The sequence below is a fragment of the Phoenix dactylifera genome, chromosome 4 (assembly GCF_009389715.1).
Source record: "Phoenix dactylifera cultivar Barhee BC4 chromosome 4, palm_55x_up_171113_PBpolish2nd_filt_p, whole genome shotgun sequence".
Classification (NCBI taxonomy): domain Eukaryota; kingdom Viridiplantae; phylum Streptophyta; class Magnoliopsida; order Arecales; family Arecaceae; genus Phoenix; species Phoenix dactylifera.
Window position 1 is genome coordinate 19,910,968 of NC_052395.1, and position 24,109 is coordinate 19,935,076.

The window sequence follows — 24,109 nt, forward strand, 5'->3', positions numbered from 1 at the left end:
ATTTTGATTCTTAGCAGACAAAGTTCTAGTTCTTAAGACAAATTATATAGTAAGTCTTAGAACTCCCACTTAAAACATGTATACTAAAACATTAAAAATTATATAAACATGGAGACATTTATTATCATAAAAAAAATTAAATAATTAATACACAAGTAAAGAATATAAGTCATTCTAGCTTCGACTAGTTTTCAACTAGTGATTTTGCCATCTAAGAACCCGAACCCTCCTTGGAATAGTATCCTCAATTTCTTTTTGAATCATAGTTGATACTGTTTGTTCGATCCAAGGAACCATTATTCTACTAATGGTATGACCTCCAGCTACTGTTAAAATTCCACTAATCTCATGCATTAAGTACTCTTTTATAAATGCTCTCACCAATTGAGCATAATCTCTCACTGCTAAGGAATTCCAAATATCTCTTAGAACTTGTTGCCATGATCCAAATAGAGAATCATACAACACTTGGTATCGTTGATGTTGACATAACGCATGTCCTAGATGAATGATTTCTTCCATCATATAATGAATAGTTTGTACATGTAAAATCATGTCATCATTAGGATCCATCCTTATAACTTGTAATGTGTGCAACAAATCTCTAAGCCTCGCCCTTTGTTCCGGGGTCCTTGCTGCCCTCGGAACCCTCACTAAGAGTGGTACTCGTGGTATTACTTCCTACAACAAATGTGGAAAAAATGCTTAGGCATAACACTGAAATATAATAACACACAATTAAAGGATGCGAGAACATTCAATTTCAAAATTTCCAAATGTCACACATACAATCACGGTATGATTGAAAAAATTTCAGAATTTATTTATTTTTTTCTCATAAAAAAATATTTTTCTGTAATTTTAACTCATTTTCGAATATAAATAATAAAAAAATTATTTTATATTCGAAAAAATATTTAAAAAAAATTACAGAAAATTAAAAAATTAATTATTATTATTTTGAATCCAACGGTACAAACTACGTCTCATTATACTTCTCCAGAAAATTGGTGGCCCGCCCGTTAAACTTCCACTGTTGAGAGCGGGAGGTGTTCGCTGTTATGTGAAACCAGCCTCACGCAGTCCCCTCCGCTTAAGGAGAAGCGCGACCCAAGCTTTTGCTGAGGCCACGCATCCCACCACCCAAACTTGGAATGGGCAAACGAACCCTTCGCACCAACCGCACCCAGACTCGTTGACGAGACCCAACGTTCAAACCACCAAGTGCCCCCGTTTGGATTACAAGCCCCCACCACGAAGCTCGGCCTTCTTTGTTTAAATATTATATTCTTCCCAACGTAGCCCATCTCTCCTCCTTTCTCTTCTTCAAGATGTTCGGATGAAAAAAAAAAAGTAAGAAGAAGATGAGGAGGGGAGAAAAAAATGGTCTGGGGCAGTTGGGCTTCCTTTTTTTTTTTTATGAGGTGGCCGTGTGGGAGACGCCATCCGTGAGCCGTTTAGAGGCCGCTGTGCAAAGGGGAGGTCTTCTTCACATGAAAAAAATTTTTTTTTTTTTTTGCAGAAACAAGCCTGAAATTTTCGGGCCTTGTTTCTCCCTCCATAGTGAACGAAATTAAGTGTATTATATATGGATAGAAAGCTTGTTTCAAGGGCTTTCCATTGATATAAGTTTCGTTTCCCAAAACAAACTGTGGAGAAAGTTATCAAGGTTCAAAGTTCCGAGTTTTTTATCTTTATGAATTTATATCTCTCAAACTACTGCACCAAACATCACCAAACTTTCCAGATATCATCTACATATCATATAGTATCTTCATGTAAAAAAACACGGCCTAACTCTATGTGTAAACAAAACCGCCATTAATGGCCATTCAAGGTGGTGAGTGCGAGAGCAATGGATTTAAGATATTAAAACATGTAATATCCACTCCAAAACATTTCAGAAATCGAACAAACATGCTCTGATACCAATGTAAGATAAACACATTAACATAAAACAAGGATTTCGGATCACTTACAGATTTTCTCTTTTATTCGATTCACTGATCAAGAAGTGGATTTTACCAATGAAAATCTACTGTTTTCTACGACCTAAATGCCCAAGTCACTTACAGAGAATCTCATAACCACTCCCTTTTTAAATGAAGCCTTATGCATAACTGTCAATAGACAGTTTCAGGGTTGGAGAGATGTCTATGGAAAGACATCTCTTTTGGACATGAGATCATGTCTTTTGGTTACCGGTTTGGTTGAACCATCATGGGTGGACTAAACCCGTTTTTCCAACAAGATCTTTATTGACCTTCATTTCGAAGATCAAGAAGTCATCAATCGAAGAAGGATGAAGCAAAGAAAATTAAAGGGAACTCTGGTGCAAGAAGATAACGAAGAAGCAGAAGAGATAATGGTAAAGAAACAAAGAGAGAGCCGCACAATAGATTAAAACTCAGCTCTTAATTAGGGTTGTCCTTATAGAGAATAAATATGATCCCGTTCGAATTTTTGGAGGAACGAGTAGAAGAAACTTGAAAGAAAATCTAAAATCAAGAAATGGATAGATTCTTCAAGAACAGAATAAAACCCTAGATATCTTACCGAATTCGATGCACCTGGAGCTCTCGAGGAAGAGAGAATGGAGTTCTTATCAACGATCAGAGCCACCGGAGAAGAGACGACGCCTTCGGGCCCCCTCCTTCCCCAGGGAAGAAGGCCGGGAACGTAGAAAAGTGGGAGTCGGTGATCTAACGGGCTGCTACGAGGAGAGGGGGGGTTTTATAGGGGAAGGCCGGTAGGCTACGGCGGTTTGGAGTTTTAAGCTAACCCGGAAAGTTGAACCGGATTCAATTATCAGAATTAGACCGGACCCGAACCGTCCGGGTCGGTCGCTGCATGACCCGGTTCAGTATAGACCATGAACCGAACAAACTCTTTCTTTTGTGTGTGTGGTTACAAGGGAGGTTGCAAACCTGTAAATTAAACCCAAATAGAGGAACCAAAAAAGGAACAATCTTTGAGAAAATATCGGAGAAGAAAAAAATAAGACTATTAAATACCAAATAATGAAAGAACGTGTTCATATTAAAATCAGTCCACGTACCTCATCCTCTATTCAAAAAATTAAAATAAAATAAACAGGATCGAATTTCTTAAAAGATAGATGATCCAAAAGACGTGCAATTTAATTTTTCGAATGATGCATTATTTAAAAGATGCATGACTTAGGCCCTGTTTGGGGGAGCTTTTTTAGATGAAAAACTGTGTTTGGTAAATTTTTTAAAAAACTGTTTCAGCTTTTGCGGGAAGCTGAAAACAGCTTTTGGGAGGAAGATCCAATTTGAAGCTTTTGGAAGGAAGCTGTTTCAGCTTTTTCGGAAAGCTATATTTTTGACCAAAATACCCCCATTTAAAAAAAGAAATTCCTCCCCCAAAACCGTCTCACCGCCTGTTCCTCTCCCAACCCACCTCCCAATCCACCCGCACCCCCCCCCCCCCCCCGCCGCCCGCCTGTTCCTCTCCCAACCCACCCGCACCCCCCTCCCCCCCGCACCGCCGCCGCCGCCGCTGTGCCTCCCTCTCCCACGCCGCCGCACCCCCTCCTTCTCCCCCGCCGCCGCTGCAGTGCCTCCCTCTCCCCCGCCGCTGCAGTGCCGCACCCCCTCCCTCTCCCCCGCCACCGCACCCCCTCTCTCTCCCTCGCCGTCGTAGTGCCGCATCCCCTCCGGCGCCGTCAGCCACCGAGACTGCCGCCGGCCACGGCCCGGCCCCCTCCCGCGGCCGCGGCCTGGCCCCCTTCCGGTGCTGTCGGCCGCGCGGGAGGAGAAGAACGGAGAAGGGGGCAGAGGAAGGAAGGAGAAGAAGAGAAGAAAAAAAGAAAAGAAAAAAAAAGAAAAGAAAATAAAATAAAAGAAAAGAAAAGAATAAATAAATAAATAAATAAATAAATATTTATATAAATGAATGAATAAATGAATAAATAAATAAGATAATAAATAAATACATTTCAATGGATAAAATAATAAATAAATAAATGTATAAATAAAAATATATATACGAATGAACGTATAAATAAATAAATAAAAAGAAAAATAATGAGTGAGTGGCAAAGAATCTGATCCTTATGATATTGATAAGTATAGTGAATTTGTCGCCATTGCAAATAGTTAAATAAAGAGGTAATCTATTAAACAAATAAATAGTTATTTATTGTTGTATTATACTATAAATATATTATTATATTACATTATATCATAATACATTAATATATAATGTTAAATAATTTAATATTATGTTATATCGCCATTGCAACAGCTCTACTGCCAACAGCTCCCGCAAACAGGGCCTTAATGCCAATATAAGAAGATCTAATTTCAACTAAAGTGAAAAAGAATGCGCTCCTCGAAAGAGATCTTTCTGAAGGTCTCTCACAAAACTAATAAAATAAACACTAAGAACAAGAAAGTTAATTAATACCAAAAAAATCTCAATCAACCAATTCAAATGACATTTTATCAAACCACACTAAATTGGAAAAGGAAAAAAAAAAAAGAAGAAGTAAGAAAGAAGATAACGACAAACCAAATCAAGAGATAAATTAATTAGAGAAATAAACAATGCAGAAGGAGAAGGTTTGGTAGTCTCCAACTAATCAAGAGCTTGCTAAGTTAAAAACAAATAGATTCTTATAGGCACCGACTGGTACAAAGGAGTGGAGTCATGTAAACTATGAACTATATAATCTATTTACATGACTCCACATTTTTTGGCACCCAGTGCTCAGTCTCTTCTATGTTCCCAGCCCCACTTTTTTTTTTTTTTTTGCTTTTTTTGTGTTGTATATATTTTTTTCTTTTTCTTTTGCACCTCGCTTCACCGCTCTGTCCCTTCGCGGTCCCCAAATCCCACCACTCGCTCGGCCCCCACGCACGTGCCCTGGGATTTGGATTGATCCGCTGGTTCGTCTAATAATTTTCCCCCCAACCCTATCCAGAAAACCCACGGAAAAGAGAGAGAACCGAGGGGACGCCACGGTCTACAGAAGAGAAAAATGGCCTCTTCCATCTGCTTCATGAGGTTATCTTCTTCCGTCCCACTTCCGCTTCGCTGCTTCCATGGCGTCCGTGTCTCCCCCTCTCCCATGACGGTCTCTCTAAAGAAGAAGCTCAGCTCCTCCAAAACCCTATCCGGGTCCCCTCTTGTTCTTCCGAAGAGTCTCTCTCCAATCCCTTCCCCCTCTCAGAAGGCTTCTAAACTCGCCGTTTTCGCTGCCAAAGGATACAAGAGGAAGACCCACAAGGTGCCACCTTCCTCACCTTTCTCTCCATTTTGATTTGTTCTGAGGAGAAGCCCTCTCTCGTTTCCTCCGTTGGCAGGCGTCGGCCAAGCGGTTTCGGGTGACGGGAAGGGGAGTTATAGTGAGGCGGAGGTCGGGGAAGCAGCACTTGCTCGCGAAGAAGAACACCAAGAGGAAGCTCCGGCTCTCCAAAATGGTGAACTCCTTTTGCCCCATTCCTCTTTTAATGTTGAATATTTTTGATTGTCGGACTGTTCCAAGTACTGCTATTGATTCAAATTTATTGACATCTTATAAATTAATAGTGTTATTCTGGTTCCAAACACTATAATTTTGGCTGTGCTGCTGCTTGTTCCCAACTTCTTGGATGGTGAATCTTGCAATTCCGTCGTTTTTTTTCGCCATCATTTATTTATTTATTTATTTGATGTATAGTTCGGGCCGATATATCCAATAGTAATCTTACAAGTAGAAGCCTAGGTACTTGGTATCTCTAATTCTTCCTTGCTTCCCTCGCCCAGTGGCAAAAAGGGGCAGCAGTCATTGTTGATCTTTCTGTCTATGCTCCTCTATTGGCAAGAGAGGCAAAAAAGTGGCAACTGTTTCAATATGGGATGCTCTGGAGAGAGATAAGAAGAAGATTGTTGAAGAAACTGAAAAGACATGTTGCATAGAGATTTAGATGAAAATTTCACGTGAGTCTGGGCTTCCTGTATTGGATAATGTAGATAAAGCCAAAGAAGATTAAAACCATTTGCTTAAGATAACATAGAGAGAATCAGCAAAATAAATATTAAAGAAAGAATTGTTTCTTAGGATGTCGAAAAGAGAGATAAGCATTACTGTACTAGGAGTCTTTTCAAAAAGGATCTAGAAAACCTGTAAAAGAAATTTGGAACATTGAAAAAATTTCTCACCTTGAGTATTTGTTTTGTTTTAACTTAGATTTTTTACTAAGACATCATTATTGCAGAAATGGTACTCTGTGCCAGTATTATGTGAATACCATTATTAGATGCTGAAATCAAGAAAACTTCATTACAAACTATTACAACGTCAATGAAGAGAAAAAGATTTAGTAACTTCTAAAGCTAGTAATTTTATTCCCGACTCAGAATGTTAGCTGTTAGAATGTCTATTTGATTTTACTGGTACTAGGCTTAAATTGAAATGAAATATCAGAAATTTATATGAAGATTCTTTTGGTTTTTTATACTTAAGATAGTTCAGTTCCTTGTGGTAATTGATATGATTTATCCTTACTCGGACATTGGATAATGAAACAATTGCATTATTGCAATGTGATTGCCTCCTGCATGTGCAATTCAACAAATAATACTGGAAAATATTCATGAAGAGTTAAACATTATGATTTTGTAATTATAGCTGAGATTTCTGTGAACCATTCCGAGCAACTTGGAAGTTCATTAATATTCTTGACGGCATATAGGAAGAGGGATCAGTTACAGCATGACCAAATTCAAAATATTTCCTACACCAAATTTCATTAAGTTAGACTTGGTAAACATTATGAATCTTGCAGAGCCTCAGAAGGAGAGAGAGAGGTGTAATAAATGGATTCTTTTGGAGTGAGTGAAAAATATAACAAATGAATAGAATTTAGGTGGAGTTAATATGTCCTTATGCTGTTTGATAGTGAATCTGCAAATGTTAAAACACTATCAGTGAGATCGAATTTTAATATAAAAAGTAAATATGGCGTCACTAGATAATAAGAGGAGGATTATAAGTGTTGTGAATATCTGTGGTTGTTGAAAGTTACATATGAAGGCACTGGTACTTTATAATTTGATCCCTCAATCCTTGGATATGCAGCAAACTTGAAGTTAGGGTTGGTGAGACTTTTTATTGGGAAAATTGAGAGCTGCCCCATGAATTGATTGACATTTTATACTTAGCCTCTGTTACCTAGGTATTTTATTCCCTTTCTTGGTTTCAATGTCCATATTATGTTTAATCCCTCTCTGTGCATAACACACCCCAATTTTGTGTGCTATAAAGCCCAACTCTATGTAAAAAAAAAAGGCTTAACTGTATGTGGTGCGGACACGAATACTGGACTGATTATTTTGCGGGATTATGGTCGTCGCAGGAAGACGGTCCAACCACTTTCATTGTGGCTGGATTGATTGATGTTTTTCTTTATTATTATTTATTTTTTATTTTTTATTTTGATAGGATTAGTTTGCATATTGTCTTGTGAGGACCTCTTTCGAATTGTTTTTTTATTGGGACTTATTTGTTATTTGGTGGCCCTATATATATATATAGGGCATGCATTTGTTATTTTTTTTTAATGAATGATTGCATGAAAATTAATCTTCTTCTTCCTCCTCTCCACTCCTCTTTCTCTTCTTCTTCCCCTCTTTCTCTCCTCTTTCTCTCTGCATTCCAGTCCGTACATCCGTCCTGCATCAGCTTTGGTATCAGAGCAGGGCTGACTTTGCCTCTGTTGCTGAAGTCGAAGGATCCAGTTTATGGACGGACCCCCGCCGATTCCTTTTCGGCCTTTTCCTCACCTGTATTTTGCTAGATCATTTGCACCGCAAACGCCGGAACGCACGGAAGGTCGTCGCACGGCACGCATCCCGAAGAAGAAGGGTCACTCCATTTCTTCAATTTTTTCTTCCCTGTTCATCACCTCACCCACCGAGAACAAAGAAAAGGCAAAACCCTCCCGTCGGTCGACTGTCTTCGGGCGTCAATCCACAGATCGCCTTCGCCCCCCCACCGCCACCGCCTCCACCACCGTCTCCGTTCCCTCTCCCTTCCCTCTCGGTCCCTGCACAGAAGGGGAAAACCCCGTCGCCGGCTACCCCCACAGTGGCCCGAGCGGCGAATAAGCCGCCTTCTCCCTCTTCCCCCCCCCCTCTCGCCGTTTTCCCTTCCGGCCGCCGCTACACAGGCGCCAACCACCGCCTCACCTTGCAGCGCCGCCGAATCACCATTGGAAGCCACCGCCCGTGAACGAAGCTCGGAGGACACCACCCCGTTCACTGCCGCACCAGCACCCCGCTCCACCGGCGCAACGTCTTCCCGCACCCACCGCCGCAAAATCAGGCGAGATCCGGCGGAAGCGGACGGCCGGTCGAAGGTGGAAGACGATCCACAGTACGGGTACGCTTTCGACCCGTTAACCCTTAACCCATTAGCCCGAACCAATTCAAAAAAAAAAAAAAATTCAAAATTCAAATTTCTATATTGCGGATCGGACTACATTAACGGGTTGGGTCTGTTAACCCGATAACCCGAATCCGTTTGGGTTATCAAAAAAAAAAAAAAAAAAAAAAAAAAAGGCGCTGCACGTGACGCGTAAGTCACGCACGTGCCGCGGTTTAGTTCTTTTCCCCTCTTCTTTATTTCCCGATCTTCTTCTTCATCTCCGATCACCGCTTCCCGCCGCCTCACACCGTCCCACCACCACCATTCCCGCGGCCTTCCACTGCTTTCTGCGCCACCGCCCTTGTCCCACCGCCGCTGCCATCTCCGCTGCTTGCACCACCGCGCCGCGCGCCGCTCACGCCTCCTCCGTACCGCCGCTTGCCGCTGCTCGTTACTGCCGCACCGCCGCCGCCGCCGGGTTGCTCTCACCGCCGCGCCGCCGCGTTGCCGTCGCCGCCGTCGACTGCTGCACCGCCACTGTCAGCTCTGACAGCCTTCACTGCCGGCCGCCCCAATCGTCCTGCATCAGTTTTGGCCGCTGCTAGTTACTGCCGCGCCGCCGCGCCGCCGCCGGGTTGCTCACCGCCGCGCCGCCGCGTTGCCGTCGCTGCCGTCGACTGCTGCACCGCCACTGTCAGCTCTGGTATCAACTCTGTTTCTCCTCCCCGCCGGTTAAACCTGTTCATTTAAGTTGGCATTATTTATTAAATTTTGTGCTTGGTGATTAAGTTCCATATATTCCAACGCATGCAACCACATACATCCACAAGACAACCAGAAACCCTAGTAGTCACATTTCTTTAATATTAACTGGGGAGCTAGATCAAATTGAGAAGACATATGTGGCTCCGTGACACCTTGCATAGTCCGAGAACTTGGTACTACTTGTTTGCAGCTACTTGTTAGCCTGCGTATTATATTAATTTTCAGTTTGCAATAACTATCTGCTAGGGAGTAGTTTTAGTTTATATTGAGCATTTACTTTGCAATTGTGAATTCATTTCATGCATTAGGTCTACTTAGGAACCTTTATAGTTGGTCGGCTCATACATTTGGTCATTCATTTTATGCATCTACGTAGTGGTCGTGTCGCATCTCATTTTGAGTTTCCCCTAGACATGGATTCCAAAATTGAAGCCCTATTAACCGCTATCCACGACACTAATGATCAAGTCCAAAACACTAATGCCCAAGTTCAAAAAACTAATATTCAAGTCCAAAATACGAATGCCCAAGTCCAAGCAAACAACGCCCAAATTCATGACCTAACCACAATGTCCACCCAGGTTAATGCTCGACTCGATTCAATTGAGGCCTCACTTCAACGGGTTATTGAATCCCAAAAGGTTAGTACTCCCCATTTACCGGATCTTGATGAGGACGATACCCTAGAACAAATCCTAGAACAACAAGGTTCGGTTCGGCAGGGCAACTTTGATCATAGGTCTGTTCCAGGTCACCATTATGCCTACCCTCGCCCTAGAGGACCTGGTCCCATTCCTCCTGTTGATAGAGGTCACCGACATACCGTAGAATCTAGAGAGCCTCGTGACCCTGATGAAGATGTAATGCGAGGCATTAGGATTGAAGCCCCCACCTTCGATGGTCGTCTTGATCCGAAAGTCTTCTCCGATTGGCTACACGAAATGGATCACTTCTTTGAGTGGTACAATCTGTCGGAAGAGAAAAAGGTCCGATTCGCTAGAATGAAACTCCTTGGTCGTGCTAAGTTGTTTTGGCAAAACACCGAACAACTGTTAGCCAGGAGACATCAACCTGCTATTACCGATTGGGTAGAGATGAAAGAAAAATTAAAAGAAAAATATCTTCCATTAAGTTATCAATCTGACCTCCTAGATCGATGGAACAATTTACGACAAGGTAGTCGCACAGCTACTGATTACATCGCCCAATTTGATGAATTTATGATGCGAAGTAATATAGCTGAAGATGAACGTATGATCTTAAGCCGGTTTCGACGAGGCCTAAATGATGAGCTTAGGAAAGAACTTGTCCTTCGTGAAGTGGCCACCTTAGACCAAGCATATACATTTGTGCAAAACTACGAACAATTCTCCAAATCTGTGTTTGCTAGGCGCCCTGACACCAGGCGTGTTCCCACTAGTGCCCAACCATCTGGACCCAAAACCCCAGTCAGGTCTGTCCCACCCAAGCCCTTTTCTTCTCCACCTATCCAAAATCGAGATATTAAAGGCAAAGGAATTTTAGGTGAACCTCCAAAAACAAGCTCAAGAATTCAGTGCTTTAAATGCCAAGGGTTTGGTCATGTTGCCTCCCAATGTGCAAATCAGACCCTTGTTATTGATGCACATGAACAGAAGGATGACATAGATAATTTGGAGGAACAAATTTATGAGCCTAATTTAGATGATATTCAAGATGTCGAAGATGAACCCGAGGACGAATCACTCACTTTAGGTTGTATCCGACCTAATCCCCAGATAATTGCCCACGAACCTGACCGATCCACTGTGAATGTAGTAAGGTGTGCAATTACCCAGCCTAAAGAGACTGATGACTGGAGACGAACCTCAATTTTCCACACTTACATTAAATGCAGCGAAAAAGACTGTAAAGTTATTATTGATAGCGGGAGCTGCATTAATGCGATATCTTCCAGCATTGTCGCCCGCTTGGGTCTGACCCCTGTGTCCCAACCTCACCCTTATAAGGTCTCCTGGATCGACACGTCGTCCATTCACATTAAGGAACGGTGTCTTGTACCTATTCAAATCCTCTCTTATAAAGACACTGTCTGGTGTGACGTACTCCCAATGGACGTAGGTCATCTGATATTAGGTAGGCCTTGGTTGTTCGATCTCGATGTCACCATCTACGGTCGAACTAACTCTTGCTCCTTTGTCTTCCAGGGTAAAAAGATTAAGCTTAATCCTTTACGGCCCAAAACGCTAAATAAGGGTACAGACAAGAGTAAATCAAAGGGGAAGGAACTGCATATCCTTAACCCCACGGAATTTGAGAGGAACGTCTTTAAGGACTCTCCGGTGTTTGCCCTGCTAGTTAAAGAACTTCAGCCACATCTCACAAGCACATTATCGGCTGAATCCCTCGCTATTCTCGAGGAGTTCAAAGAAGTTTTTCCGGAAGACCTTCCAGATCATTTACCCCCTTTGCGTGATATTCAGCACGCCATTGACCTAGTCCCGGGAGCTACCCTTCCTAACCTGCCCCATTATCGGATGAACCCTTCTGATCATGCAGAGCTCCTAAAGCAAATTAACGAGCTTTTACAAAAGGGATTTATTCGAGAGAGTCTAAGTCCTTGTGCCGTACCTGCCCTTCTTACTCCAAAAAAAGATGGGACTTGGCGAATGTGTGTAGACAGTCGGGCTATTAATAGAATCACGGTCAAATACCGTTTTCCTATTCCCCGGCTCGACGATATGCTGGATATGATGGCAGGTGCCTCGATTTTCTCCAAGATTGACTTAAAAAGTGGCTACCATCAAATCCGGATTCGTCCAGGAGATGAATGGAAGACAGCCTTCAAGACCAAAGATGGCCTCTATGAGTGGCTGGTAATGCCTTTCGGCCTCTCAAACGCTCCAAGTACATTTATGCGAGTGATGACTCAAGTACTCCGACCTTTTATGGGCAAATTTTTAGTCGTGTACTTTGACGATATCCTTATTTATAGTCAAACTAAGGAGCAACATTTAGGCCATTTAAGGCAAGTTTGTACGACTTTACGCAACGAGAACCTCTATGCTAACCTTAAGAAGTGTTCATTTTTCACTACTCACGTAAACTTCTTAGGGTATATAGTCTCCTCTGAAGGTTTATCTGCTGATCCTGCGAAAATCACCGCAATTGTTGAATGGCCTGAACCTAAGAATATTACTGACATCCGTAGTTTTCACGGCCTGGCCACATTTTACCGTCGTTTCATTAAGGGCTTCAGTACACTTATGTCACCTATCACTGATTGTCTTAAACGAGGTGATTTTCAGTGGACACGCGCAGCCGCTAAAGCATTTAATGACATTAAGAAAAAAATGACGGAAGCGCCAGTTATGCGACTCCCTGATTTTAACAAAGTTTTTGAGGTGGAATGTGATGCATCTGGCTTAGGAATAGGTGGTGTGCTTAGTCAAGAACGTCATCCTATAGCCTATTTTAGTGAAAAGCTGAATGAGGCTAGACAAAGATATTCCACCTATGACAAGGAATTTTATGCCATAGTCCAGGCCCTACGGTATTGGCGACATTATCTCCTTCCTAATGAATTTGTTCTCTATTCTGACCATGAAGCACTTCGTTTTCTTAATTCCCAGAAAAAACTTAATCACCGACATGCCAAGTGGGTTCAGTTCCTCCAGGATTACACTTTTGTCCTCAAGCATATGTCCGGTGCTGCGAACAAAGCTGCTGATGCGTTAAGTCGTCGAGTAACTCTGTTGTCCGCCATGTCTGTTTCCATCACCGGTTTTGATAGACTTAAGCTCGATTACTTGTCTTGCCCAGATTTTGGCCAACTCTATAATGCCCTTGCTGATGGACAAGGACCTTTGATTGATGGTGTTTATCTACAAGACGGGCACTTGTTCAAAGCTTCCAAGCTCTGCATTCCGCGCACTTCCGTGCGCGATTTCTTGATTTGGGAAGTACATGCCGGTGGTCTCTCTGGACATTTTGGCCGTGATAAGACCATAGAAGAAGTTGAACGTCAATTTTTTTGGCCAAGTTTGAAACGGGATGTTGCTAAAATTGTGGGACAGTGTCGCACGTGTCAACTAGCTAAGCACAAAAAACAAAATACTGGCCTATACACTCCGTTACCTGTCCCAGATCGCCCTTGGCTTGACCTTAGTATCGACTTCGTACTCGGCCTTCCTTGCACATTTCGGAAACATGACTCCATTTTTGTGGTTGTGGATCGTTTTTCTAAAATGGCCCACTTCCTTCCTTGTTCCAAAACTTCCGATGCCTCTCGAGTAGCCAAGATATTTTTTGATGAGATTGTTAAGTTATACGGTTTACCAAAAACCATTGTCTCCGATAGGGATGTCCGTTTCATGAGCTATTTTTGGAAAACCTTGTGGCATCTGGTTGGCACCAAACTTAAATTTTCTACGGCTTATCATCCTCAAACCGATGGCCAAACCGAAGTCGTCAACCGAAGTTTAGGTAACCTTCTGCGTAGTCTAGTCGGGGATCACAATCGTAACTGGGATTCTATTCTGCCTGTCGCCCAATTTGCATATAATTCGTCAGTCAATAGATCTATCGGGATGAGTCCATTCGAAGTGGTCCATGGTTATAAAGCTCGCAAACCTGTAGATCTCCTACCTATGTCCCCCCATATTCGCATTTCTGAGTCTGCACATGCATTTGCACAGCACATTCATAATCTGCATCAGGAAATTAGCAAGCGCATTCATATGACTAATGCTCAATATAAGCTACAAGCTGATTCTCATAAGCGAGATAAATCATTTCAAACTGGGGATTATGTGATGATACGTATTCGGCCTGAGCGGTTTCCATCTGGGACCGTCAAGAAACTGCAGCCTCGTAGTGCTGGGCCCTTTCGGGTATTGCAACGCGTGGGTACTAATGCTTACGTTCTTGATCTTCCATCTGATTTTGGTATTAGCTCCACTTTTAATATTGAGGATTTGGTTGCTTACAAGGGCCCCCTTTCTATTCCTACTGATCCTTTCGCTCCGCCATCCCTTGAGCTTGACGATACTCCTCTTCTTGATTCCATCCCATCCCCGACCAATCTAGCTTTACCACCAGCACAAAAAGAACATATTGATGCCATTTTAGATGAGCAGACTGTTTCTACCAGTGATGGGGGTGTTCAGCGTTTTCTGGTTCGTTGGCGAGGACGCCCGGAGTCTGATACTACATGGATTACCCGTGCGGAGTTACAGCGCATCGACCCAGATCTTTTGGAGTACTACCAGAGTCATTCGTCGGGGTCGACTTCTTCTTACCCGGGGGGAGTTGGTGCGGACACGAATACTGGACTGATTATTTTGCGGGATTATGGTCGTCGCAGGAAGACGGTCCAACCACTTTCATTGTGGCTGGATTGATTGATGTTTTTCTTTATTATTATTTATTATTTATTTTTTATTTTGATAGGATTAGTTTGCATATTGTCTTGTGAGGACCTCTTTCGAATTGTTTTTTTATTGGGACTTATTTGTTATTTGGTGGCCCTACATATATATATAGGGCATGCATTTGTTATTTTTTTTTTAATGAATGATTGCATGAAAATTAATCTTCTTCTTCCTCCTCTCCACTCCTCTTTCTCTTCTTCTTCCCCTCTTTCTCTCCTCTTTCTCTCTGCATTCCAGTCCGTACATCCGTCCTGCATCAGTATGTAAAGGACTAAACAAAAACGGCTAACAGTGTCAGAACCAATTGTCAAATGGCAGTCGAGCGAAGGACCGATGTTAGGTGTCTCTTTTGTATGTTGGAGTTTTGATATGTTTGATACCTTCTCATCAAGATTTGTCATGATCAGGAGATAGGTTTCTCTGTTAGGATATATTAGACTATGGTATTTCTCTATTAGAATATATTAGATTATTGGGCTTCTGTGATGGGAATATATGAGGTCATGAGGTCATTTTGTAGCTGCATTCTGGAGGCATTACTTGACCTAGATTTGGAAGTCTTAAGCATTTAAGTACCTGTTTCGTAACTGATCTTCCTTTAATAATATGGTTCATAATTAGGGTTGCTTTACTCTCTTATTATCTCCAACTGGCGTTTGTAGGTCAGATCAGCTGTGCTTCGTCATCAAGTCCTCAATGATATTTACCTGCAAAATTATTATTATTGTAATGCATCGGGATGTATTCTTTTCATGTCTTCATCCATTATATGTTTTTTCTCCTTTTGCATCTAATTTGATATATGATTTGGTGCAACTATTTTATCATTGTTCAATGATCTTAAGTTTTTTCCCTTTTATTCATATATTGCATCTTTCATCTTAATGCATCTAATGTAGTTTACATTGTACTGCTATCCATTGTCATCTTTGATGCGGTCCATATATCCACCTTTATCCCTGGTCTTTGGACTTTTTCGAAATGGTTCACAAGCCTAAAGTGTTGAACACTATAGTGTCATAAAGGCCTTTAACGTCAGCATACTTTAAAATGGAATTTGGAGGCCTAAACCAGGAGTAGGAAGGAGTTATTTTGGTTTGGATGGAAGCAAAACATCTTGTACAGAGTGGCGGTAAACATTACAAAAAACAAAATTATAATAGTTAAATTAACTTTCTGTCTTCTTTGAGGAGAGGTGAGTGTGCCATTAAAAGTCCATCGATGAAAAGCAATGTAGTGCAAGGAGAGGGGAAGGGGTTGAAATCCTTGCTTTGATCAAAAGAAACTCAATGAAAAGACCTGCATGATAGAACCATAAGACGTCTAAAATATATGGTATTTTTATTAAGAAGATATCATGAAAATATAACAGCTTTGTGGGAATAAAATTTAACATGCAAGACATTCCACTAGCAGTTAAAATTATCTTCCCCTCAAAATATTGAATTTGGAAACAATATTTGATATGATTAGAAAATTGTGGAAAACAGAGATAATTCAGTAAGAAAGGAAGAAACAATTATGCACTTCTTATTCTTTTAAAGTACTCTTGGCACAAGTTGGTAGTACTGTTGTTGCCTAATGGAACGATGCTAACAGTGGAAGCAGTGCAGATGTTCAAAAACAGTTCAATACGTTGTGTAGGTCTCTGCTACTGAAATGCTGAAGATCTTGATATACTTCAATTAAGTAGCTGCAACCTTATTTTTAAACTATCCATGGTTCTTAATGCAGAAGAAGCAGGGATTGTGCACTTTTTGACTTGTTTTAATAGATGCTCTCTCCCCAAACCAAAAACATGAGGTTGTGCCCATTTTCAAATGGCAATATGGTGTCGTCATGATTTTGGAAGTTCATTGCTGGATGCTAGGAGAGGAAAAAGATTGAGAAGTTGGTGATGTGTGGGGTAATTAGACATGGTTTGTGGAATAATTAATTATATATATATATTTTTTTGTCTATTTCTTGGTTGGCAATGGGAACGCTAGAGTTGTGAGATCAAATCCATCTTACTGTAATTAGAAGATTAGTTCATATTATTGCATGGATTGTAAATCTCGTTGGTATTGGCTACAGCAAGTCACCGAAGAAGATTGGCTTGTTCTTTCCTTCAAGATAATATGTAGTTACTGCATCCTTCCATGTTCTCTCTGTCATTTGAAAGATATAACCAATTGTCAAATAAGAAAGATATTTAAATCTTTTAGTTTAGGGGTAAGTTTAAAATTCTTGAGATCATAATTTTGATTTTTCTTGCTTATTAGGTACTTTGTCATCCTGCTTTCCTGTTATTCAATAACTGCTCTTGCACCATATGATCAAATACTTGCTTTTCTTAAATTTATTGGATTTTGCTTACAGCACCCAGTTAGCAGAAGTGATTATGACAATGTGATTGGTGCACTACCATACCTCAAAGTGAATCGGAAGGCAACGTGATGTCCAAGTGATCATCAAAGGAATTTGATAGTTTCTTTAGTTCTTTTCTTTGAAACTTAAATGTCCCTTGCTTATTACCTGGATATATTATTTATAGTCACTCATTGTTTTTTAGACTGTTCAGTTTATGTCTGCTAAAATTCTCAATCTGGATGTTAATATGATGGATCTGTTTCCCAAGTAATCCAGCGCACAATAACCTTCTCCATGTTTGATGGTTCTTTGAGCAAATGCCAGTTATTTGCTTAGCAACCTGAAACAAAGTTTTTATCAACATCTTTCTTGAATTAATGAATCAAAAGCCTTTTATATAAAGATGCTGCAGGACTCATTTTGCGACCAGCCATGGATCGACCCGGACAGCGACCAGCTCTGACTAAACGCAGAGGGTGGCTTCTGTTTTTTCAATCACATACCAAGGGAATTTATGACTAAACATTGCTGTTTATCATGCTCACGTATTATGATGATTAAATTATGTTGAACTACATAGCCATGTAGTGAACTGGACGCATGCTGGTGGCTCCTTCATGCAGGGAGGTTTTATGTTCAGACTCTTTTGTGGTGCATCTTGGGTAATATTTGGAGGTTGGCGGGGGAGAGCACTTTATTTTTTGCCATGCCCTTCGTCATATTTTATTTTTTTTATTTTGTTAGATATATATTCATACTAGATTAGTATGAGTCAGTGCGTTCTAGCAAATAAAAAAAATATATATTAAATTTTAGCCTATTGATGCTCTATGCCAAATTTGTAATCAATAAAACTTTTGTGATTGCGAGGCTTCTTTCTTCTTTATGATTATCATATTTTTTAACAATAAAATGTTACTTTTTGGCTTTAGGGATTTCCATACTTTTCTTTTTCTAGGGCTGGGAAGAATTGGGAACTCTTCTTTACAAGCATTTTGCAAGAGTGATCCTTCTTTTAGTCTTGGAAATGCTAATTAGCTTCCATTTAAGTTCTTTTTGAGACCTCAATGATGATGCTACTTTTTTATCACAAGGGTCTTACCATCCATATTTGCCAGTTCATATACTCATCATTCAAATCGGGATTTTTATATTGTCTTCTTAAAGCACTTTCTAAAGGATCGACCCTTCTTTTTGGGCAAGGTGCTGCAATAGAGCGGCAGAACAGGTGTACTGGATCGAAGTGGTCTCCTCTACGTTGGGCTAGTTGGAAGGAGCGTGATGCTCGATCATCACGCACAAGGAATGCTCCTCCCCCTCTCTCTAGGTCACGATCAAGGCCCACTCACATTGCATTGAGCTAAAAAAGTCAAGCCCAAAAGCCAGCCCAGCTACATCTAAATAGCCAACTCATTTTTGCTCTATTTACAAGCACCATTGATTCCTTGCATGAAGGGGCATGGTATCACCTAGGCAATGGGGTGAGGAATTAGCTCCTTCTATTCTCAATAGGAAAAAAAAGAGGCTAATGCATCAATTTGATCATTACGTTCTCTTTTTAATAATCGATATGATCAATTACAACATTGCATACCTATGGAACATCTTTCCAACTCAATTTATGGCTTTACACTAGAATTGAAACAAATTCTATTCTCTTAAGGGATAAAACCACGTGTTACTAAAGGTGATAATGAAACCATACTTAATGCAACAACCAGAACCTTTAGTTCAACTATTACCCAACCTAAAACATGCTAATCAAATGCGCCGAATTTGGTAGAGGCTTTACAAAATGTGCTTACTTTATGGGTTTTCTCTTTGACCCATGGACATAGAAGATGGGTTTTTGTAATGAGGAAAACGAAGCATATTTAATTAGCAACTGCATGGTGCTCTAATCATTACTAAAGAATTCAAATGCTCTGGATATATGAAAGTAGTCTCGAAACCAAGCTCTTAAGAAAATATAGAAAAGCTTTTACTGATTTAACAATGAACTCGCATTAAGTAGTTATCACTATACAATGTGCTTAAACGACATATCAAAACTTAATTTCTTGTAAAATCCCTTTGATCTTCTTAACGGAGACTAAGTTAAGAAGAAGAACGAAATAAGTTTCCATGCAGCCACCCGCACCTATATTTCATAGTAGGTCACTGTGTTCTAACGACCGTTATTCTGCGGCATGGCAGGGCCAGGTGCAGGGCTCGGAGCTATGTGGATGGGATGCCAAGGTCACGTCCCATCCGTCAGCCGTAGTCTGGAGGACGAGATCGATTGGACTTCATCAAACGATCCGACGATCACAGCATCAGCTGCCGTCAGATCCCGGCCACCCGTGGTCCCACTGGTGCACCTCGTAATCGGGTACGACCTACCGTATAGCTGCAGGCGAGGGGGAGAAAGAGAGAGGGACCAGCGTGGGCATCTTGGGAATAACCAGGACTAATAACGCCGGCAATGTTGTTTCCGCTCTCCAATTTCCATGCCCCGGGAAGGAGCAAACACTACTTGAGGCCTCCTACAACTGCAATGATGCTTTTGCCGTTTCTAGAGACCACCAAGAGCTCAAATTCAATGGACTCAACAACCACCAGGCCATTCTCTTGGCGCCAAGCCATCAGCAGTAATCACAACATTAAGTACACGTTTAATATATATAGTCTAAAAGATTGCTTTCAAAATTGAGTTAGTATATGCTATGGAGCAAGAAAGAAATGGACGTGCACAGGGATAATCGTTGACAATACTCTCTAAGCCAAAAGATGCTCCAAAAACTAGTACTGTTTTTTTTTTTTCATATTTGATTGTAGAGAAGAAATAATCCTTCACACTTGTGCTGGGAGTTAGGTGCTTGCCTCCACCCACATCACATGTCTCCCAACAACACGCTTCTTAAGTGGGCATCTCTCTCAAACTCACACCCAAAATGTGATTGAGATTCCCCTTTCAAACCTACACACTCGGAAGGAAAGTAAGATAAAAAAAGAAAAAAAAAAGAGAACTAGATAGGAAAGAAAAAGATACAATAACTAAGATAACCCGAACTAGACCCAACATTTTCTTCTCTTTTTTTTTCCTTGTGTTGTATAATTTTTTCTTTTGGCACCCAGTGCTCTGTCTCTTCTCTGTTCCCAGCTCCACTTTTTTTTTTTTTTTTTTTGCTCTTTTTGTGTTGTATGATTTTTTTGCCTTTTCTTTTGCACCTCGCTTCACCGCTGTGTCCCTTGACTGTCCCCAATCCCACCACTCGCTCGGCCCCCACGCTCGTGTCAGAGGCGTCCTCACGCACCAAAATTGGCCGCCTGCTCCGCCCCGGCTTCCTCCCAACGATATTCCACTCACCCTTCTCCCTTTCTCTCTCTGATACAAAAATTTAAAGATTAAAAGGAAATACGTTCTCGAGCTGTTCGTACCCTTTCTTTGTTCCTTTTGGTATCTTTAGTCACCTTTCTCCAAATTCTTGAAAAAAGGCCGGTCTGGGCTGGGAGGAGAACCACGGACTCGCTCAATTAACAACCGAGTGGAGGAGAAAGCGAGGACTCGAGGAAGCTCTCCACCGCGGCGACGCTGGGCCCCACCACGTCCCGGTCCCATGCCGCCGCCCACGCCGACCCCTCCAGCCGCGCCCGCACCGCCGCCGTCGCGTCCACCCGCTGGAGCGCCCACCCGCATCCGCTCTCCCCGAGCCTCCCGATCTTCCGCACCTGCTCCTCCGCCAGCCGCCGCGTGTTCGCCTTGATCGCCGCCACCGCCGCCGCGTGCTTCTTCGCCCCTTTCCCTTTCTCGAAATATTCTCGGAACTCCGGCACCCCAATCGCCTTCTCCAAGCCCGGGTGCCTCCCCGGCTCCGCCCCCTCCGCCGCGAAGTACGCCTCCAGCTCCGCCACCATCCCATCCGCCGCCATCTCCTCCACCCGTCGGTCCAGGTACTCCGCCAGTACCTTCTTCTCCACGTCCACCCAGAGAAAACAGCACCGGTAGCGCAGCCGCTCCCGTCTTCCCCGCCGGCTGTCCCCCGCCGCGAACGGGTCCACCCGAGGGTCGTGCCGTGCCGCCAGCAGCGCGTGGATGAACGAGTTCGACCCGCCCGCCACCACCGGGAGCCGTCGGCGGGCGGCGATTCCCTCGATGGCCGACGCCGCCAGGGACCTGAACTTCAGTGCCGGGAGCTCCCCAGCCTCGGGGTCGAGCTCCCCCAACAGATGGTGCGGCACGCCGCAGCGCTCCGCCAGAGGGATCTTGTTGGTGGTGATGTCGAGGCCACGGTAGACCTGGATCTTGTCGGAGTTGACCACCTCGGATGGAAATCTGGTCGCCAAGTCGATAGATAGCTTCGACTTGCCGGTCCCGGTTGCACCCATGACCACGACCACGCTCTCATTCCGGCGACTGCTGCAGGCCCTCCCGGGGAGGTAGAAGAGTTGGTGGTGGAGGCTCTGGCTGTCCACCGCCGTCATCACGCTCTGCTGCCCGAATAAGAACTTCGCCGTCGCCGCCCTCGCCACGGGCCGCTGGACACCCTGGAGGAACGGAAGAAGAAGAGCGCTGAAGGTGCTGCCGCTTCTGGAGAATAAAATTCTCATATAGAAATTTTTTTTATTGCAGTATGAGTCAACAGATTGTTGCAATATATTTTCTTCTAAAGAGGAGGAGTTTGAAGAAGAAGAACAGAGAATGGAGGAGAGAAGGAAGTAGAAAGGAGAATCCGATACAGCGTGTAGTGGAGGTGGGAGACTGGCATGCCAAGTGTTCGCCAATGATCTCATTCAGTACAAAGGGAATCAAGACTGTGGGAAAAGAGGGAATGCCGTTTCGCATAAGAGCAGCAGCAGAGGGCAACCGCCCATCTCAATTCATGCACTTCTTGTTGTTGTTCTGGACCATGGACTTGGGTCTCTCTCCCACACACACTATTTCCCTTTGTCTTCTTTCTCACTTACCCTGTTTTGCTCACGCTAACGCTTTATAACTGGTTCCAGGTATCCCATATATATGTGTGTGTATGTGTGTATATATATATATATATAGATATATACAAGCTAACCCCTTTCCTATCTATTTAATTAAGTTTTAGGTTAATCATTTCGAAGACCATGCGTATGGGCGTTACACCATTAAATATTGTGGTGTGTTCTACTGTTCTGCTTCTATTCCCTGCCCTTCTCTCCCTTCTCCCGAAGCAGTATAAAAAAAAAGGCAACGAAATAATGGAAGGGTGATAAACCAGCCAGCTCTTGTCACGATCCTTCTGAGTTAATAGTTTGTCTTGGTCCTTGCTGGTTCGGTTGTGCTTACAAATAGATGGTTTGTGTGGATAAAATAAGTGGAAGCATAAAAAAATGAGCATGCCTGGTGCTTTGGGATCAGCCCCACCCTGGGGCTCTCTGTCCTTAAATGCAGGAGAGGAGTGGGAATATGGTGGCTTGGTTGGTTTGCAACTAGCACAAGTGGCCGCTGCTTGATCAGACCAGCATGGGTGGATGGTGGTAGTGAGTAATGGTGTTGGCCAAGTTGAGCCTCATCCGAACAAGGGAATCGGGTTGGCTGCATGGATTATTCCATTAGTCACGCATCGATGCGTCGTGCTTTCACGTACGGAAAGGATTGATATTTTTTTAATTCTTCGAAATATCGCATTTCACAATGTTCCAGCAAATTTAGTGTAGTTTCTCCGTGCCCAATGTAGTCATTGCCTGCTTGGACCTTGTCCATCTTCCAAGAGGAAGCTCAATCCAAGTGATATCTCACTAAATTAGAAGCGATCCAACTGCAGACCAACATGCACAAGGATGGATAAATTGGAAAAGAGCACAATACATGTGTTTTCGTACGTATTTCTTCGTGGTTGGACTGGTCCACCAACTCAGTGATGGATCTGGTCCAACCGAAAATTATACCTAGATTAGGGGTAGGCCTTCATGTTGTGTATTGAAGAGTTTATTGGGGTTGCACATGTGGGGTTTACCTATGATTTATTAATCATCGAATTCCTTTGGGTTCGGGTTAATTCGACATTTTCTTGTTTTTGCAAGCACCGTGAGGAAAGGGACGTTGGATTGCCTTATAACAAGTGTGATGGATACGAGGGAACTAGGAGAGGGCCTATCACCATCTGCTATGGCTTTGCTCTCCTTCGGAGGAAGATGCGAACAACTTCAAATTACCCTAACCATGGTGAGTCTTCATTGTCATGGACCCAGAGAGCTCAAGTTGCAGGAGTGGTTAGCCTCAAAAGAGGGTATTCTTTCTGAGAAGGTGCCAAGGAGATGTTCTGTCTCGAGGTTTTTCTCAGATACGAAAGCACCAGCTAGAACGGCAGGGAGTGAAAAGCGAAACCAGACATCTTAGATATTTTTTTCTTGTGCAACGAACATGTTCCCTTCGTCATGCTGAAGTACAGCATCCCCTTTGACAATAGCTAGATATGCTTGTGAGGAGAAACTAGCAAGTCAGGCAAAAATACATACATGTCCATAAACATAAATTTCAAAATAAACGTACGTGATGCATTCATGATGAAAAAGAGCATATATGACGTTACGAGAAAAAAAAAAAAAAATCAAAGGGAAACAAACAAGAAAGAATGGCCATAATTTGAAACACATAACTGATATAAAAAAAATAAATAAATAATCTTTGATCTGCTGATCGATCTTCATGTACCATGCATGCACTAGCCTGGCTCCTCTCTTGTGCATGCTGCACAGAGAAAGTGACGTGATATGTTGGATGATGCAGATTTTTTTTTTGTATGTGTTTAAGATTTACATGTAGAATTTTATGGACGAAGTTATCCACCACTAGGCCTCGATAAAGCTTTTAAATGCTCAAGCTTGGATACGTTAATTATTTCCATGACAGCAAACTTTGTAATTCTAACAAGCACCAATCTTTCTAGTACAATGGGAATAAAAGTCTTCTTCTATATATATACAAGATTGACAAGCGGCAGTTTTCACACATGGCTTGCAGCTCAGAAAAATGGAGCAAAAAGAACTCGCAGTTCTCCCTTATCGAAAAAGACTTTAAAAAAAACACCTTAGATGTTTATAAACATCAGGTCCTCAGATCCCAAGTTGTAGGAATTTCCCAGATCTTGGTGTAGGTTATAATTGGCCAATAGGTGCACTTGGATTAACTTGTCTTCTTTATTGAAAGCCACCTACGTAGGTTGATGACAGTCCAGAGTAAGGGGATTAT

General features: G+C 42.4%; 2 protein-coding genes across 2 annotated transcripts; one reads left to right on the forward strand and one right to left on the reverse strand.

Moving 5' to 3' along the window:
* Positions 1–4,932: 4,932 nt before the first annotated feature.
* Positions 4,933–17,190, forward strand: LOC103712810 (50S ribosomal protein L35, chloroplastic). Its single transcript, XM_008799448.4, has 3 exons — positions 4,933–5,254; positions 5,331–5,447; positions 16,912–17,190. Exons 1-3 carry the CDS (start codon positions 5,006–5,008, stop codon positions 16,987–16,989), a joined length of 444 nt encoding a protein of 147 aa, XP_008797670.1. The 5' UTR covers positions 4,933–5,005; the 3' UTR covers positions 16,990–17,190.
* Positions 17,191–20,016: 2,826 nt separating this feature from the next.
* On the reverse strand, positions 20,017–22,120 carry LOC103712809 (adenylate isopentenyltransferase-like). Its single transcript, XM_008799446.4, has one exon. It carries the CDS (start codon positions 21,673–21,675, stop codon positions 20,419–20,421), a length of 1,257 nt encoding a protein of 418 aa, XP_008797668.3. The 5' UTR covers positions 21,676–22,120; the 3' UTR covers positions 20,017–20,418.
* Between the last annotated feature and the right edge of the window lie 1,989 nt (positions 22,121–24,109).

Bases quoted from the DNA above. Each gene is read 5' to 3' on its own strand.
- LOC103712810 (XM_008799448.4), top strand. From the start codon at position 5,006: ATGGCCTCTTCCATCTGCTTCATGAGGTTATCTTCTTCCGTCCCACTT. The intron at 5,255-5,330 runs GTGCCACCTTCC...CTCCGTTGGCAG, and splicing joins ACAAGAGGAAGACCCACAAG to GCGTCGGCCAAGCGGTTTCG. The intron at 5,448-16,911 runs GTGAACTCCTTT...TTTTGCTTACAG, and splicing joins AGCTCCGGCTCTCCAAAATG to CACCCAGTTAGCAGAAGTGA.
- LOC103712809 (XM_008799446.4), bottom strand. From the start codon at position 21,675: ATGAGATCATTGGCGAACACTTGGCATGCCAGTCTCCCACCTCCACTA.